This window comes from Lepus europaeus, chromosome 11, assembly GCF_033115175.1.
Source record: "Lepus europaeus isolate LE1 chromosome 11, mLepTim1.pri, whole genome shotgun sequence".
Taxonomy (NCBI): Eukaryota; Metazoa; Chordata; class Mammalia; order Lagomorpha; family Leporidae; genus Lepus; species Lepus europaeus.
This window is the reverse complement of record NC_084837.1, coordinates 78,811,516-78,830,278: the sequence shown is the minus strand read 5'-3', so window position 1 is coordinate 78,830,278 and position 18,763 is coordinate 78,811,516. Positions and strand designations below refer to the sequence as shown.

General features: G+C 38.6%; 1 protein-coding gene across 8 annotated transcripts in view; it reads right to left on the bottom strand.

Annotated features, from left to right (window-relative positions):
• Nucleotides 1-18,763, bottom strand: part of TCF12 (transcription factor 12) — a 414,455-nt gene that overhangs the window by 43,517 nt on the left and 352,175 nt on the right. For all 8 annotated transcript variants that reach the window (XM_062205994.1, XM_062205989.1, XM_062205990.1 and 5 more), the window contains 5 exons: nt 17,719-17,824; nt 16,531-16,670; nt 16,119-16,263; nt 15,754-15,818; nt 6,774-6,852 (listed from right to left, as the gene is read on the bottom strand). In XM_062205994.1, coding sequence (XP_062061978.1) covers nt 6,774-6,852; nt 15,754-15,818; nt 16,119-16,263; nt 16,531-16,670; nt 17,719-17,824 — 535 coding nt within the window. The remainder of the gene's footprint in view (nt 1-6,773; nt 6,853-15,753; nt 15,819-16,118; nt 16,264-16,530; nt 16,671-17,718; nt 17,825-18,763) is intronic.

Genomic DNA, 18,763 nt, shown 5'->3' with positions numbered 1-18,763 from the left:
CAGGCAGAGTGGACAGTGAGAGAGAGAGAGACAGAGAGAAAGGTCTTCCTTTTGCCGTTGGTTCACCCTCCAATGGCCGCCGCGGTAGCGCGCTGCGGCCGGCGCACCGCGCTGTTCCGATGGCAGGAGCCAGGTGCTTCTCCTGGTCTCCCATGGGGTGCAGGGCCCAAACACTTGGGCTATCCTCCACTGCACTCCCTGGCCACAGCAGAGAGCTGGCCTGGAAGAGGGGCAACCGGGACAGGATCGGTGCCCCGACCGGGACTAGAACCCGGTGTGCCGGCGCCGCAAGGCGGAGGATTAGCCTGTTGAGCCACGGCGCCGGCCTGTTTGCTGTTCTTAATTAAAGCTTCAGTCACAGCCCGAATTACATTGGAAATCTGATGCTTGGAAGTTCAAGATTTACTTAATTTGTCTCACTTAATGGCTAAGTGAAGTTTAAACCGTATTCTGATAGAGACTGAGTTGCAGGGAAAAATTTTACCATATTTAGGTAGCTAATGATAATGTCATACTACAACTCAATTTGTTATCTCAGAAAAACTCAAGTTAATCTGTACCTAATACAGCTAATTTTAGCTGAACAAAACCAATTAATTATTGGCTGTATTTCTATCAATCTCATACATTTCACAAATTGAAAAGTTGGATACTCAGATTCTTAATGACCTGGTAAGATTTCACAATTAGCTCTACATACATATTTCACAATTAATAATATATAAATATATACTATTGATTATACAAATACATTTCCAACACTAAAGTTGTAAGAAAAAATTTAACTTGCATGTCAGCTAACATATTTTTTGTTTAAAAGCAAGCCATAAACAAATTATTTTGAGAACCTTTAAAGGCTTTCTGCTAGACATACAAATGCAATCATAAATGAGTTACATAAACAAATCATGGACAATATAAAACTGTTCATTGAAACAAAAGCTTGTGTGCTAATTTTACAATGAACAGGTAGAATTTAGCAAAATTCACTACCTGGCTATATGAGGTTTTCATATAAAAATAATTAGCCAATATTTAACACTGATTTCAGTGTATTACTTCTTTCTAAGCACTGATGTAGAATTACAAATTATATGTCTAAGTAAATCATAATTTATTTTTAAAGACTTTTAAGCAGGGCCAACATTGTGTCATAGTGGGTAAAGCTGCAGCCTGTGGTGCTGGCATCCCATATTGGCGCCAGTTTGAGTCCCGGCTGCTCCACTTCCAATCTAGCTCCTTGCTAATGTGCCTGGGAAAAGCAGCAGAAGATGGCCCAAGTGCTTGGGCCCCTGTCACCCACATGGGAGAACTGGAAGAAGCTCCTGAGTTCAGCCTGGCCTAGCCCTGACTGTTGTGGTAATCTGGGCAATGAACCAGCAGGTGGAAAATCTCTTGGGGTCTCCCTCTCTCTCTCTGTAACTCTTTCAAACAAACAAATAAATCTTTTTAAAAAAAGACTCTAACAAAAAATTACTTTCTCTTAATTATTTGTAATTTTTTCCTGCTTTTCCAATCCCCTTGGGAGATCAGTCTGTGATAGGAAGATGATCATAAATTACTTAATACCTATGGAAAATTAATGTAAGTTTTATGTTTCAATACCTCAGGTTATTTTTGTGTTTCTTTACTAAAGTGCAAAGGCTGGAAATCTGTCTGGTGGTGGACATTTACAGAGGGTTGTTCGTTATAACAGATAAGCAGAAGTTTAACTATTCTGTCTAGGAAATAATTTCTATAATTACATTGGAATTTTCACTGGCCACCCTAAGAAGTTAACTCTTATTCAAGAAGGACATCAATGAACTTACCTGATATTAAAATTTATTGAACATTTCCAGCAAACAAGGTTGCTGGATGGCTAGGATGAAAAACTTGATCATTTAACTAGAGAATTTGGAGTGGCTTTGATCATTAAATCTAAAATTTACCCAAGTATTTTTGATTTGCTCTCACTCTGAGTGGGACCTAGTATTTCACCTAATAAAATTGGCTGATAAACTTACAGAATATTTTGTGTGGCTGACAGAATTCTTAGGACAATTTACTACATATTTTGCTGTCCTATTTTTGTTTCTCTTTGAAATCTTACACTAAAAAACTTCCATGAGATTCCCCCATGCTTGGAAGAGGTTGGCTAATTCCAATCTTTAATACAGCATTGAATTCTTTGCTTTCTAAACGTGGCCCCAGCCAATGTTTCCATCATAGCGTTTCTATGGAAAAGCAGGTCATGCACTTTCTCAATACCTGAGTCTTTGTTATGTTTTTCCCTTTATGCCCCAAAAGCTCCTTTTTTTTTTTTTTTGAAAAGATTTATTTTTATTTATTTGAAGGACAGAGTTACAGAGAGAGAGAGAGGTCTTCCATCTGCTGGTTCATTCCCCAAATGTCTCCAACAGCCATAGCTGAGCCGATCCAAAGTCAGGAACCAGGAGCTTTTTCTGGGTCCCCCATGTAGGTGCAGAGGCCAAAGACTTGGGCCATCTTCTACTGCTTTCCCAGGCCATAGCAGAGAGCTGGATCAGAAAAGGAGCAGCCGGGACTAGCACCAGTGCCCATATGGGATGCTGGTACCCCAGGCCAGGGCTTTAACCCACTGCACCACAGCACCGGCCCCCTTCCTTTCCTTTTAAAATCCTACTCTTCAGGAAACCTATCCTGACCACTAGTTTTAAAACACATTCTGATAGCTCTATTTTCAATGTGTTTACCTTCCATTTTCTCAACTGAAAACTCACTGAAGTCAGGTACCTGATCTAACACCAGGAAAACTGACAGATGACAAAAATAAACCTCAACTTATTAAAGTAGGCCAACTTAAGATTTCTGTTTATCTCTTCCCTTTATTTTTACCATGAATGCTCAAAGTACTGCTACAGAGTACTGTAATTACTGAGCTTTGATTCACTTACATTTCAGAAGGAAATAAAGAAAGGCAAAGGAGGGTTTAACTTGTCTGCCTTCCAAGCATCCTTAGTAAACACATTTTCTTAACACAAATGTCGTGTCTTTTCCTAAATGACAACTGTAGCAGGACATGGGCATTCCTCCCTTGTTCCTTGTTGTTACAGCCTTATCTGTTCACAAGAGGATTGGGGATGGATCTTTCCTTTCCTACTATGGACCAGGACAGAGTAACTCTATTCTTAGCTTTTGGGATAAACATGCCAAAGACAAACATGGTGGTCCCATTCTGTTGCATTCAATGGTGTTAGGACCCATACTGCCCAATGAGACATAAGGAGAAACCTGCCGATGCAACTTCAAAAAAGCTTCCTAAAAAAACAGGAATAGGGCTGGCACTGTGGCGTAGTGGGCTAAGCCTCTGCCTGTAAGTACCGGCATTCCATTTGGGTGCCGGGTTCATGTTCCACTACTCCTCTTCTGATCCAGCTCTCCGCTTATGGCCTGGGAAAGCACTGGAAGATGACCCAAGTGCTTGGGCCCATGTACCCACATGGGAGACCTGAAAGAAGCTCCTGGCTCCTAGTTTCGGATTGGCTCAGCTCTAGCCAATGCAGCCATTTGGGGAGTGAATCAGCAGATGGAAGACCTTTCTGTCCCTCCCTCTGTAACTCTCCTTCTCAAATAAATAAATAAATCTTAAAAAAAAAACCAAAAAAACAAAAAAACAAAAAAAACAAAACAAAGAAGAGATGGTCCTTTTTCTTTTATTGGATACTGTTATACCTGCATGTGGTACCCTAACTGCTGTTTTGCTACCAGACTCAACAATTGCAAAGAGTGACCAGACCTTGCCTGCTGTGGGTTTTGTGTACACAAGGTAGCAGATCTTCCCTTTCCTCCAGCTAGCTAAGATAACAGCTTCTATTCCTCTCAGAGGAAAGCATCCTAACTGATGCAGTATTTCAGAAGCTTCTTAGTAAGTCCTCTCTAGTTACAAATGTATGCTTCTTGCCTGAAACCTTCTCAAGAAAATAATGGGGATTTAACAAGGATGACTGCCTTAGAGGCTCTGCACCTATGAAGTCTGATGCTCAAGCAACAAAGAACAGGGCAAGCGCAGACAGCACACAGTGGGTAGGGAACTTTATTCTAGATAACTAGGCATTGTCACCTAAGTTCCAAAATGATTTCCACACATTGTATAGGAGCTTTGGTTTGCTCCTTTTCATTTTCACTCAGATTGTGAATACTTTATTGCAAAGTACTTTCCTTTTTTCTTCCTCTCTTTCCATCTCTGCCATGTCATGGAGCCAGCACATGCATGTGTGTGCACATGTTTAGGGGATATGGAAATAAGAAGGAAGCACTATGAGAAAGGAGCGATGCACCTACATAAAATCACTGTTTGATTTGCTGTTTCAGCAGGACTGTGTGGAAGTATTTCTCTTTGATTATGACTGCTGAGTTGAAAAAGAAGTCTATTAACACCTTCATTACACAAATGAATAGTTCAGATTTTCACTAAACAGCTAAATAAAGGAATGTCACCCCTTAAACACCAAATAAAAATGGAAGAAGGAATGTCTAAGTCTACTTCTCCATGTCACTGATGTCCCTTCACAGATGTGGAGCTCTGCTACAGCTTCCTGCTGGATGTTAACAGAAACTGAAGGACACTGTGGCAGCCATCTTATGAGGCAGAGGAGGAAAGGCAGTGGGAATGTATAATAATACCAATATCTCAGATGAGAAAGTGAAAAGGCTGTGGCAAAAATGACAACACTGCATTTCAGTGAAACTGTGCCAAGAGGGTGAGTAGGGCTAAATTTACATCATTCTTCCTGTAATTTCAGTTCTGTTCAATAACAACTTTAAGTCAATGGGTCTTTCATAGTTTTGTCTATGTGGGGAACAGCTGTTCAACTTTACTAGACAGCTGAAGCCATGGTGTCTGAGAAAGTGGCAGAACCTGCTAATAGTTGAAAGCAGCTGCCAATAGTTCATCATGTCCAAATGGGAATGCTTCATGCAGAGTTAACCAGGCTAGTACACAAAGCACAGGTAACATCAAGGTCTGTGGCACCTCAAAGCCTTGATTTTTAGAAACCCTGAACAATGCAAAAAGGCTGAAAAACAAAAACAAGAAAGAAAACTATACAAACTTAACTAGTGACTTCATCAGTAAAACATTTCTGAGGTCAATTGGTTGTTGAAGGTGTACAGTAATTTTATCCAGTTGCCTTATGTCTTCTTCAAAACAAATAGTTTTTTCTTCAGCAAGGTTTTTCTTCAACTATTGCTTAGAAAATTATTTTTTTCAGGTTTTAAAATTATTGATAAACAGGCATTAAACATTTTCATGTAATTATATCTATTCCTGGTAAGTTGAAACATTTTCACACTAACAATTATGTCTCAATAAATCCATACCATAACACAGTATTTAGAATGTGTTAAAAACCAATGTGAAAAATACCAGGAAAAACTACAGGAAACCTGAACCACTTACTTGTTTATTTCCACTAACAATATTCATGTACATTTATAGAGTTATTTTCCTTAGGGAAAAATTATTTCATCCTCATATAACTATATGAAATAAGAACTCAGTGGACCCAAATATTAAGACAGACTATTTAGCAGAAACACTGATCTCATACGTGGTACATAGTAAGTGTGGAGAACAAGGGAAACAGAAGTTACAATTACTTCTAAATAGGTTATTTTTGTTTTTCTATGCAAAATTATGTGATTTAGCTCCTTTTCCATATTTTATCTTTATACCTTATTGTCTGTGTGTTGATCTACCTACTTACCTACCTATCTATCTGAAAGGCAGAGAGAGAAAGAGAGAGACAGACAGACACACTGAGACAGAGAGCTCTTCCATATGCTGGAATACTTCCCAAATGCCCACAACAGCTGGGGCTGAGCCAGCCTGAAACCAGTAGCCTGGAACTCCATCAGGGCTTCTGAAATGGATGGCAGGGATCCGAGTACTTAGCCTATCATCTGCTGCCTCCCAGGTGCATTAGCAGGAAACTGGATCAAAAGTGCAGGAAGGGCTGGCTTTGTGGCATAGCAGGTAAAGCTGTCACTTGCAATGCTAGCATCCCATATAGGCGCCAGTTCAAATCCCAAAGGCTCCACTTTCCAATCCAGCTCCTTGATAATGTGCCTGGGAAAGCAGAAAAAGGTGGCCCAAAAGTCCTTGGGCCCCTGCATCCATGTGGGAGACCCGGAAAAGGCTCATGGCTCCTTGCTCCTGGCTTTGGCTTGGTCTAGCCCTACCTGTTGTGGCCATCTGGGGAGTGAACTGGCAGATGGAAGACCTCTCTCTCTCTCTCTCCAACTCTTTCAAATAAGTAAGTAAATCATAAAAAAAAAAAAAAATGCAGGAGCTGAAATTTGATCACAGGAACTCTGAAATAGGATACAGGCCTCCCAAGCAATGCCTGACCCTCCTAGCTTTATTTTTATACTGTTTTAAGTACTGCTCTTAGAAATTTTGACAAACTATTTTAAAAATCAGTTAAGATACAAATAAGTAACTCAAAGTCCCACCTGGGTGCAGGGACCCAAGCATTTGAGCAATCTTTTGCTGCTTTCCCAGGGCACATTAGCAGGGAGTTAGTAAAAAGCAGAGCAGCTAGGAGTAGAACTGGTATCCATATGGGATGCCAGCATTCAGATGGAGGCTTAACCTTCTTGCCACAGTGCCAGCCCCCATACATGGTTTCTTGAAGTCAAAATCTGATATTTTTTCTTGAATTTTTATTGTATTTCACTAAAAAATAAATAGACTTGAAATATTTCAAGTGGCTGCACACATTATGAAGTAGTTTGACAAAACAAAAGCCTACCTGTGAGAGGTGAAGGTGATCCAACTGGTGTTGATGGGTTTGATGGGAAACTACTGCTGGTATGGTCAGGAGAATAAATCTGACCAAGAAACAAGAGACAAATATGTGTCAGTATGTGACAACAGCAAAAATACAAATCCAATTACACGGAATTATTTTTATAATCTAAGACTCAGAATGAAACTTTTAAAATCATCAATTGTAGGACTGATATTTACACAAAGGCCACAAAAACCTCAGTTTTAAAAACAAGACTAAAATGTACCATGTATATTCTAATAAGAAAGGAATTAAATAGATAATTTTTTAAATACACCAGTAGAAAATAAGTTTCTGATTGTTAACCAGAGAAAGAAAAAGTGAATACAAAGTTAACAAACCTGATAATTAAGTAGTCTAGTCTAGGATATACTATCTAGATTAAGTGGTATTCTTTAAAAACAAGCCCCTCAGAAAAACATTTAACTTATACTTTGAAATGGTTTTAATAAACAGTTTGAAGCTATGAAACAAAAGTTTTTGATAGCTATCCCTTAGCTCCAATTTAAAAAGTTAGTTTTGTTGAACCATGTATTTGTCAATTTTAGCCCCAAATGTCTTGAGTGTGTTATAAAAAATTACATTTATTCTCAAAGAATACTCTGTCATCCCTGAAGAAACTGAAAAAACTCTGAAGTGTTTCAAAAAGTCCTTCCCAAATTATCTGTGAACTTCATTTCCCAAAAAGTCTACTTGGAGCTAACATCTGGATACATATGTGTTAGTACTCTGGCCGAAAGTTTTGTGGCAATACTTCATAGGTATTTCACAGTGCCAAAAATAAGCTTACCAAATTAACCAGTAAATATTTTAGAAGTCCCCTTAATTCAGGAACCAAGGGCCCCTAGGAAGTGTCTTCTGGGACTTTCATATTTTAATAACAGGCATAATAAATAACTTTCACCACTCAGCACTTAACTGAGGTACAGCAATCAACTTATACGGATAAACAGTGGTCAAATACTTTTTTTTTTTAGCCAGACCTTTGAAAAAAGATTTACTTATTTATTTGAAAGGAAGAGTTATAGAGAGAGGGAGACACAGACACAGACACAGACACACACACACACACACACACAGAGAGAGAGAGAGAGAGAGAAAGAGAGAGAGAGACAGACAGACAGACAGACAGAATCCTCCATCCACTGGTTCATTCCCAAATGGCCACATCAGCCAGGGCTGGGCCAGGCCAAAACTAGGAGCTAGGAGCTTCATCCGGGTCTTCTATGTTGCGGGTGCCCAAGCACTTGGGCCATATGCTGCTTTCCCAAGCGCATTAGCAGGGAGTAAAATCGGAAGTGGGCAGTTGGGATGGCAGTTTAACCTGCTGTGCCACAAGGCTGGCTCTGGTCAAATATTTTAAGAAGAAAAACTACTTGAGTAGAAAAAGAGTTATCAAATAGAGAGACAGAACTCTGCATCAGCTTAGTGCTCTGAAGAATTTAAGGAGACCCAAATTATATCATATAAAGGGTCGCAGCTTTGTAAAGGAAACATAATGATGTTTTTTCAATATCTGAAAAGGTCATATACTGAGACAAATTAATGCAAAACAAAATTCTGTAAGTGAAAATTAACAAATGCAATGAATTTTTTTTTAAAAAGATAACAATTACTCAAAATTGCAAGCAGCCCGAATTCTACTTCCCTTTGACTACAAATGGATGGATGTATGTAATTCAAATAAAACACACTAATTTCTATGATGTTAGTAAATTGTAATTATAAATGCCTTTTAACCCCAATTTTCTCAAACAGCCAGATCTAGAAGTTATATACTCAAACTGGAAAGCCATTTTGGAAAAGAAAAGCTATGGAAAAGAGTTCACAAGACACTGGAAGAACTTAGTAACAGGGAGGAAGTATAAGGTCACTGCTGGTCTTAAAAAGTTGTTACCTTTTAAAAAATTCAAGAGGACGGCACTGTGGCATGCCAGTAAAGCCACAGCCTGCAATGCTGACATCCCATATGTGCACTGGTTCCAGCCCCACTTCCATTCCAGCTCTCTGTTATGCCTGGGAAAACAACAGAGGATGGCCCAAGTCCTTGGGCCTCTGCACTTGCGTGGGATACCCGGAAGAAGACCCAGAGTGAACCAATATTTATTTGAAAGTTGGAGTTACACAGAGAGAGGAGAGGCAGAGAGAGAGAAAGAGAGAGAGGTCTTCCATCCACTGGTTCACTCTGCAATTGGCCACAATGGCCAGAGCTGTGCTGATCTGAAGCCAGGAGCCAGGAGCCAGGAGCTTCTTCTAGGTCTCCCACATGGGTGCAGGGGCCCAAGGACTTGGGCCATCTTGCACTGCTTTCCCAGACCATAGCAGAGAGCCAGATCAGAAGTGGAGCAGCCAGGTCTCGAACTGGCACCCATATAGGATGCCGGCACTTCAGGCGAGGGTGTTAACCCGCTGCGCCACAGCACCGGCCCCTAAATAAATCTTAAAAAAAAAAAAAATTGAAGGGACACATATAAAAACCGACTCACATTTGGTGACCAGGAGCTTGCATATAACAAGGACTTATTCTACTCATATAAGTGAATTAGGAAAGGTCATCAAATTTCAACAAAAACATGACTCAACATACCTCTTCCTCACTGTATATTCCCATTTCTTATGTTAAAGATTCAAGTAATTATAACATTCATCAGCAACAGATGCTTTTTATGAAATAGGCCTGAACTATAATACTGGTAAGGGATGCAGGGGTTAATGGTGGACATTAGAGGAGTGAGAAAAGCTTCAGTTCCATGCAAAACTGTAATTTCCACAAAGTAAATTTTTAATCCTCACCTGTAAAGATTAATATCATGAAAACATTGGAGCAATAGCACTCTCTTCCTGTCCCACCCTTCTGCTTTTGTTTTCTTCATAATGCTTCTGTTATTTTTTGTTGTTGTTAAGATTTATTTGTTTGTTTATTTGTTTGTTTGAAAGGCAGAGAGAGAGAGAGAGAGAGAGAGAGAGAGAGAGGTCTTCCATCCGCTGGCTCACTTCCCAGATGGCCGCAATGGCTGGAACTGCGCTGATCTGAAGCCAGGAGCAGGTACAGGGGCCCAAGGACTTGGGCCATCTTCCACTGCTTTTCCAGGCCGGAGCAGAGAGCTGGATTGGAAGTAGAGCAGCCAGGACTGGCGCCCATCTGGGATGCAGGCACTGTAGGCAGCACTGCAGGTGGTGGCTTTACCTGCTATGCCACAGTGCTGCCCCCTAATTATGTTCTTAACCATTTGTTTACTATCTGTCAAGCACACCCTTCCTCTTAGTACAAGCAAGCTCCAGAAAAGACATTTTCTTATTTACTACTGTAGTTTCAGGTTCATGCAACTCTACTTCCAATAATGAAACACACCATCCTTGCTAGGAATTTCCATTTAAGTGATTCTTTTCAGTCCTTGGATATATTTACCTATATTCTACCTCTTCCAGTTCCTTTAACGTAGATGTCCCACAGCTCTGGTTTCAGGTTTCTTTTCTATTTACCTGTGTTTTATCTGTTGGCAATACTGCTCTCTACAAAGTATCAACTATTCCATCCTGGTGAATGACTCCCAACATGACATTTCTATTATCACACTGGGTTGCCAGACTTATCCATCTGGACAGGCTCTTCTTTCATCTCAAGTTCAGTGTGTCCCTATCTTTCCCAATTCTCTCTTCCACCTCAGTTAGCAAAATCATTCTCATGCATTTTCTCCCCTTTTCTTCCTCTCCTCCCCCTTTCCCTCTGCAGACACCCATATTCACAATTCTCCGTTTCTAGGATAGGCACACATTGTTCTCACTGCCATGACACTACTTTAAACCTTTCATGGTCCAGCACTTGTGGCTGGTCTACTTAACTCTTCACATTACTAGTTATTTTTCCTTTCATCCCACGCATCACTGCCTGAGAGCTATTGTCCTAGAACACAGTTCAATCTTTTGCCTACTAAATAAAACAGAATGACATTTGAGGTCTTCCATTATCTGGTCACAAAAATATCTTCCTACGTTATAATCTATTTAAAATTAATGTATCCTATTGTTCAAACAAAAGTTCCTTTTTTGCAATTTCTGAACATAGCTCCTTCTCCTTTCAGAATGTCTATTTCTTAACTTCTCCCCCAATGAAATTCTACACCATATAAAAGATTAGCTCAAATGTCACCTCCCTTTTATATGTCATTTTCAACTCTCTTATACTCTTAGAATAACATGAGCTTCTCTTTAATTTCTTAATTTATTCTATGTTGGACATTTTCATTATTTGTATATCTGTCTTATCTTTTCTTCATTTAAGATTTATTTATGTGAAAGGCAGAATGAAAAAGAGATTTTCCATGAACTGGCTCACTTTCCAAAGGCCCACAACAACAGGCACTGGGTCATGGCCAAGCCAGGAGCCCTGAATTTAATCCTGTCACCAACAGACACAAGTTGCTTCTCAATTTGCTTAATAAAAATCATTTTTCTCACTCCCACCATCACATTTGCTTGTTCTAGCTTTATCATTAAGATGATGACAGACAACTGTTAATCATACTTTTCCTGAACTTATAGACAGCATGACAAGTTACAGGACTTTCTCTTATCCCTTTTACTTTCATAAAATGAATGTGTGTGTGGGGAAAAAAAACAATACATTTTAAAAGCATAATAACATACCTGTTTGGGTTACAGACCATCAACTAAACTTTCTGCAGATGTTCTACTATTAAATAACAAACAGATTATACTTATACCATGAAGCTGGGCTACTTTAAGAAATTCTAAATAAAGGGTTTTATTCGGCAAAGAGCATTCTAAATCAAGAATATATTTTCTTTTTATACTTTCTGGCCTTAAAGAACTCCTACACTGATGTTTTTTGAAGGAAAAAAAGGGAAGAAAGTCAGCCACTTAAAAAATGGGAGTGGGAATGACTTAGACTATAAAGCATAAACAAAAAGTAAGAACTCATTCTGCATGCAGTCCATGGCGCTCTTACTGTTAAATGACTAATGATGAATAACTCCCAATACCTTCTGCCAGGCTTACATGGTAATATGCCTCATTTTACTGCAACAAATGAGGCTCCTCCTCCTATCAGTCACGGTCCATTCCAATCAGCAGGGTGCCAATAAGCCAGAGGCTAATGAAAAGGGCCTCAGACAATAAACACACAATGGAGAGCTCCCAGGCCCAACCCTGGAACTGTGAGCCCAATTTTTTAAACACTGCAGTGCACATTTCAGTTAATCTTTATTATGCTAATGTTATTGAGTCTAAGGAACAAAGAAACTTATTTTATGAATTACTTTTAAACGTCAACTTCCCAGAATTTTCTTTTTCTTTTGTTAGAAACTATTGACCATTTAACTATCCAGATTAAAACACACACACACACACACACACTTTCCCCTTGCTCTGAGGTAGAAATCAAAACATAAATTATCACAAAGAAGTCTGATATAATCAACAAAGTTAAACAGCCTTCTTGTTTGATCTCCTCTAAATTAAAGACCAAGTGTTTTGATATGGTATTAGGCACTGAAATAAACCAGATGTTTCTTCCTCTATATAACTCTCCATGGGCACAATCTTAAAGGGTTATTGTCTGGCAAATGTTCAGGGAAACACATTAGAAATGGCACGAATACACAGATTTTCCTCTCCTTCTATCTACCCTAGTTTATTATCTAAACTAATGCATAATCCACAGGGCTTTGGGAACTTTGTGTAAATACTTTCATGTACAATTCTCTTTCTTGCTATCCTGAGATTAAGACCACAATTATCCAGGCTTAAACCTAAAATAAAGGAACCTTTGCAAATGCATTATATGGCCTTACATGTTTAATCACATACTGTTCTGCGTGCTCTTTTAATACCTAAACTGAAGAACAAAGGTTGTACCCTCTGAAGTTTCATTCATGAAAAGACCTTTGAGGACATATATCAGACAACTGGGGAACCAAAAATAACTTTTAATGCCAACAGCATAGAGGTTCTCTATGTAAAACTAGAGGGTATATTAAAAATGTCACATTCTAAGGAACTTTAAAATTTCAACACAGTCATGATTACCATTTCTGAAGATCTGTAATACCTAACATAAAATTTTGATATGCATGTGAGACTCTCAAATGTAATCTTCATTAAGTTTCTTCTTCATCTCTTCTAATTCTTTCTATCCCCAGACAAGGTAATGTTTTTGTTTTTCAGTACACTGCAAGAGCACTAAACATATATGAAAGTGAATGTGAATCTGTAATGCAAGTCAGAGAAAGAATGTGCTTAAAGAGACGTCCGGTTTGGGGGTAGGGTAGCAGATGGATTGAAGGAAGGGATTTGAAGAGTGCAGACTATGGCATGCAGTGATGGAGCAGATGGAATGCATCACCGTCAGCTATGACAGAAATGATTTATGGAATGACCTGGTTGCTCTTGCCTAGTAACAACACAGGATGACAGAGCTAAGTTTCCATGACAACCAAAGCCCACCCACTAATGACCTGAAACATGTCTTTCCTGGTTTCCACTCACAGTGAATTTGGAGTTCCCCTTTCACTCCTCAACTGCCTTCCTAGTTTGCTACTTACAATACAGGAAAATATTCAAGGACTTGAAGGGTAACTGAAAACGAGCTAGAAGGGCCACTGAAAACATCAAATTCTTGCTTGCCTAATGTGTCAATGTTTCTTTATGGGAAGTTTCCCCCAAATAAAATAAACAGATGACCTACAAGTGAATAAAAATCTCCAAAATGTAAGTTATATTTTAAAAAGTTGCCTCATATTGAAAGTTCAAATACTACCTGTCCTCTTAAACGTGAAATATCTGTTACCAATTCATCCACAACCAGCAGACTGAATATGGCAATCCAATCAAGTACCCTGGGAGCCCTTCACATTTAATAACATAGAATAACACTTTTTTTGTCTCAATAGGTAGTTTTCATCATGTAAAAACAAGTTCAAAAAAAGTAGGATAACTCTGTTGCATTCTTAGGAACATCCTGCAAGAGTAGTAAGTAAGTGTAGTCTGAAGCCAGTCAGATGAGGGTTCCAGTGCATATGGGCTTTACCCTGACCAGCTCTGTGATCCCCAGGGCAAGCTACTTAATCTTTCTGAGCTCAAGTTACTTAACCTTTTAAACCCTAGTTCCTCATCAGTAATGTGGGGATAATAATGCCAACCTTTCAGGGTTTTTTCGAGGATTAAGTAAAACAGGATAGATAAATACTTAGTATGGTACCTAGCACCTATTAAGCATTCAAATTATAGCCAATAATTTTTGTAGGTCTTGTTATCATCACCACTACTATCATATATGATCCAAGATTGAACACAGTAAGTATTTATTGTGCTCCATTTTGTGAGGGGCTCTCCTATGAAACAAATGATCTGCCTTGGCTTCATTTCTGAAGCTGGTACTTGGCTGGAGAGAAAGGTTTATTCACAGACACAATATTCAAAGAAGTACTGCTCCTTAAATGTTAAACAGTTGCTTGCTACTACTCACATATCCTAGAGCCCTGCCCTCCCCACCAACAGCAACAAATGTGTCTGCCACAGTCAATTGCATTTCATACAATACATAAAAATACTCTCTGAGAATTCCAAGAGGAATATTGCTCAGAAAGAAAAAATAAAGAGAAAGGGTCTAAAAAGAAACTTCACAAAGTCCACAGAAAAAGTATCTCTAACTAGATTTTGAATCTTATCAGTAATAAGTGCCCTTTCAGTTTTAGCATTCCAAAGGAAGAGATTTTAATGTTTTAAGAATTAGAAATGAAAACACAATCATTGCTTTGTCACTAATGTCTCATATGATATAAACTGGCTGCTCAAGAAAATTCTACAGAATCCGTTTTAGTCATTTTAGCACCAAGTATTTCAATGAATCTGTTTTTTTTTTAAAGGCTCTCATTTTCTATCTTTTGAATGAATCAGCTGCAGTTGATTGATTGTTTTTTCCTTTTAAAAAAAGAACTTTCCAACTTGGCATTTCGTTCTCTGTATCCAAAGAATGACTGAGTTGTCTTCCCTGGTTTCGTTTGATTTATTTTAATGGAACATTCACAAAGTATGTATTTAAAACAAATAAGCAGACTTTACAATTAAATCTCAGTAATTTGTGTTTTACTTTTTTTTTTTTTTAAAGACATATTTACTTATTTGAAAGTCAGAGTTACACAGAGAGAGAAGGAGAGGCAGAGAGACAGGTCTTCCATCCGCTGGAGCTGCACCGATACGAAGAAGCAGGAGCTTCTTCCGGGTCTCCCATTTGGGTGTAGGGGCCCAAGGACTTGGGCCATCTTCTACTGCTTTCCCAGGACATAGCAGAGAGCTGGATGGGAAATGAAGCAACCGGGACTCGAACCGACGCCCATAGGGGATGCTGACACTGCAGGCGGCAGATTTACGCAACAGCACCGGCCCCTGTATTTTACTTCCAATCCAGCTCCCTGTTAATTTGCCTGGGAAAACAGTGGAGGATGGCCCAAGTCCTTGGGCCCCTGCATACATGTAGGAGACTGGAAGAAGCTCCTGACTCCTGGCTTTGGACCAGCTCAGCACTAGCCACTGCAACCATTTCAGGAATGAACCAGTGGATGGAAGACCTTACTTTCTCTGTTTCTACTTCTTTCTGTAACTCTTTTAAATAAATAAAAATAAAATTTAAAAAAAAGGTCTGTGTTTTAGATTTAAAAAAATTTCTCTTCCTTCACCTGTATATGTACCATTGAAACAAAAACATATATTAAATTCAGAAGGGTAGTACTTAGGGTAGGGTGAGAAGGTTCTAGTATTAATTTAGGACATGAATCAATACTAACCAAGAATAGCTCTAAATGATTAAGTTGATTTGTTGTAACTATACCCTTTAACTATGACATTTATTGCTCACAAAATCTAATCACTGTATTCAGCAGTGCAGAATTCATTCATCGGAATATGTAAAATCAATACTCACAGAAGCCAAGGCCTTTCCAAGTGCATCACCTGTCTGTGAGCTTCCAGCAGCATTCCCTCTGGTTCCTGGATAGTTCAAGTAGACACAAGAATTTCAGCAGACAAGTATGCTTTTTTGGCCCTCAGCTCTTAGTTTAAGGTAGTCTCTATTGTTATCTTACATTTGTCACCACAAACCCAGATATAGTCTGTCTGTGTTATACTTAATAACCTAAAGAAAAAATGGGTCTATATTAATGAAAAAGAAAAGTTTCTGTTCTTCTTTTCATTTTTAAACCAAACATTAAAAAATATATTGAAATATACAGAATTTACTGAAAACTATGAAATCAGGTTTTAGGAAATTCTGCCAATCCAAATGCTCACCAAGAATGCTGTCTGATCCATTGATGGGAGGGGTATGTGAGGCAGCAACATAAGGTGAGCTGCTGGTACCTCCACGATGGAAGCTGGACATAGGTGGAAGACTTGTGTTTATGTCTGTTGGTGAAACTGAATGTGGAGGGTAACTCTAGAAAAAGTGGAAAAGAGATACGATCTATTAGATGCATTTCCTGAATACCACATACAAGAACAACTACTACAACAGGTCAAAAAAGTCATTCCAAATTAGCAGCTGAGGAGTGCTACTACTGTCATTTACTTTTTTAAAAAGGCACAGTAAATGCAGTAAACCTAGAAGTGATTTTGCAGAAAACAAAATTTATTCCGTAATACAAAAAGAAACAGGGGTGAGGACGAAATGCTGCTACAACCTAAGTCATGTGTCATAGCCTACCAAGCGGTCATGTGAATGAAGGCTGCCGTAACTACTGGACTGAGACAGGTGAGAAGTGGAGGTCCCCAGAATTCCACCAAAACCAGGCTGGCTCATCCCATTTGATGAACTCCAAAGGTCAGAAGAATTGTGGGTCCCATCTAAAACGAAAACAGAAATACAAAATTCTCCTTAGCTAAATTTTTTTTGATAACACAAAAAAATTCAGAGTACCCTCTAGATATTTTATGTTCCTCTCTCCTCTTTTCCAACCTAGTCTTCCATCTGGTTTTCTTCCTTCCAAACTATAAAATTACTACTTAAAAAGAAGGAATAAGCTTTAGAGTTACAAAAAAAAAAAGTAAGTATCTAAACTTAAAAATCCCCATAAGACCTAATTTATATCAAGGAAGGTAAAATTTGAAATCTGGGGATATGCTGGATTTAAGTATTGGATAAATGGTATACCCATAAAAACAGAAAAAAAATTCTTATTCTTAATAGGCAATTGGCATTGAGATTGTAGAAAACATTTTGAAACTATGGAAAAACAAATGTCTCTATCGAGTAAGCCTAAGTAATTGATAATTACCATATTATATAGTCAGTCTTCAAATGAACTGGGTCTGCAATGAGTTCACTCACCAACATAAAGTCAAAGAACCATTTATGTCATAATTTACTGCTCATATATATATATATATATATGCTTCTCATAATCCCAAACCACGGGAGGCCAAATAAAAATGATTTGCTAGACATGAATTAAAGGAAACGCAACATTTTTTCTTCCTTAACAAGTCTTACTCTGTTCTGTGATATTCACTTTTTATTTATACTGGTAATTATAGGTGTGATATGAATATGTAATTTAAAGATGAAACCAGAGTTGTTAATAACTTTCATATATTTAAATTTTACAATGAGCAAGAACAGCTCTACTCATTTTTTTCAATTTAAGTCCTTTATAAATTCAATCAACACTGGACGGACACTCCAATGGTTGCTGGATAATTCAACTAAACTACAGTTAGCAATAAACAGCGCAAGAAAACTATAATGCTAGATTTAAAATTTACATCAGTCAAAAAATGCCTAGAAAATAATGTCTCAATTCCTGTCTAGGAATTCTCTTTTATCACATTTGAAGATATTGGCTAACATGCAAGTAAGTGCAGTGGTACTTGACAACTGTGTGTTATTACTTACCTTGCATAAAGAAAGTGCTAGCAAACATACTGGTTGGTGGCTTAGGAGATGGATAACTAGGAGATTCACGATTGAAGTCATCTGAATTTGGGGATGGTGCATATACCTTAAATTAAACAGAGTACTGAGTAAAAATGTGAATGACTACCATATTATTTATGTAAAATGAGTTCTACATTTCAGAAAGGACCTAAAAAGGCCAACCCAATCTCTATAAAGACCTAACACAAATGCAAAGAATACTGTTTAAATCTGCATAAATAATGTCAATTTTGTTACTTTATTTACATTTCCTTTCAGCGTATTATTAAAGAAAAACACTACCCTAATCATCCTTGCAATGCATCTTGGTGTGATAACTGTACTAGGTGGCTGAATAAAGCCCTAAGTGTTGGCTTGGTACAACAAAACACAACCCTCAGTTAGGTTTATGACTTAAATTATGAGGAAATCAACAAATATCCTTTGAATATAGGCATGAAATAAAGTCGGGGTTCATAAAATTCATTATTTTCATTGTTTGATTTCTCACATAAAATCAAAATGATTTGTTATCCTTTGCTACCATTAAAAGTTGACTGAAGGCGGGTGCCGCGGCTTAATAGGCTAATCCTCCACCTTCGCTGCCGGCACACCAGGTTCTAGTCCTGGCCAGGGCGCCAGATTCTGTCCCAGTTGCCCCTCTTTCAGGCCAGCTCTCTGCTGTGGGCTGGGAGTGCAGTGGAGGATGGCCCACGTCCTTGGGCCCTGCATCCCATGGGAGACCAGGAGAAACACCTGGCTCCTGGCTTCGGATCGGCACGGTGCGCCAGCCGCGGCGGCCATTGGAGGGTGAACCAACAGCAAAAGGAAGACCTTTCTGTCTGTCTCTCTCTCACTGTCCACTCTGCCAGTCAAAAAAAAAGTTGACTGAAAGGCACAACACAATTGTTTTGAAACTTCTTTAACTTAGTAGGATTAGAAAATAAAACCAAATTCTGCTGAGAGGTTTTAATTCTTTAATTTCAAGTATATTTTTAACCCTGGCACAGTTTTCAGACAAACC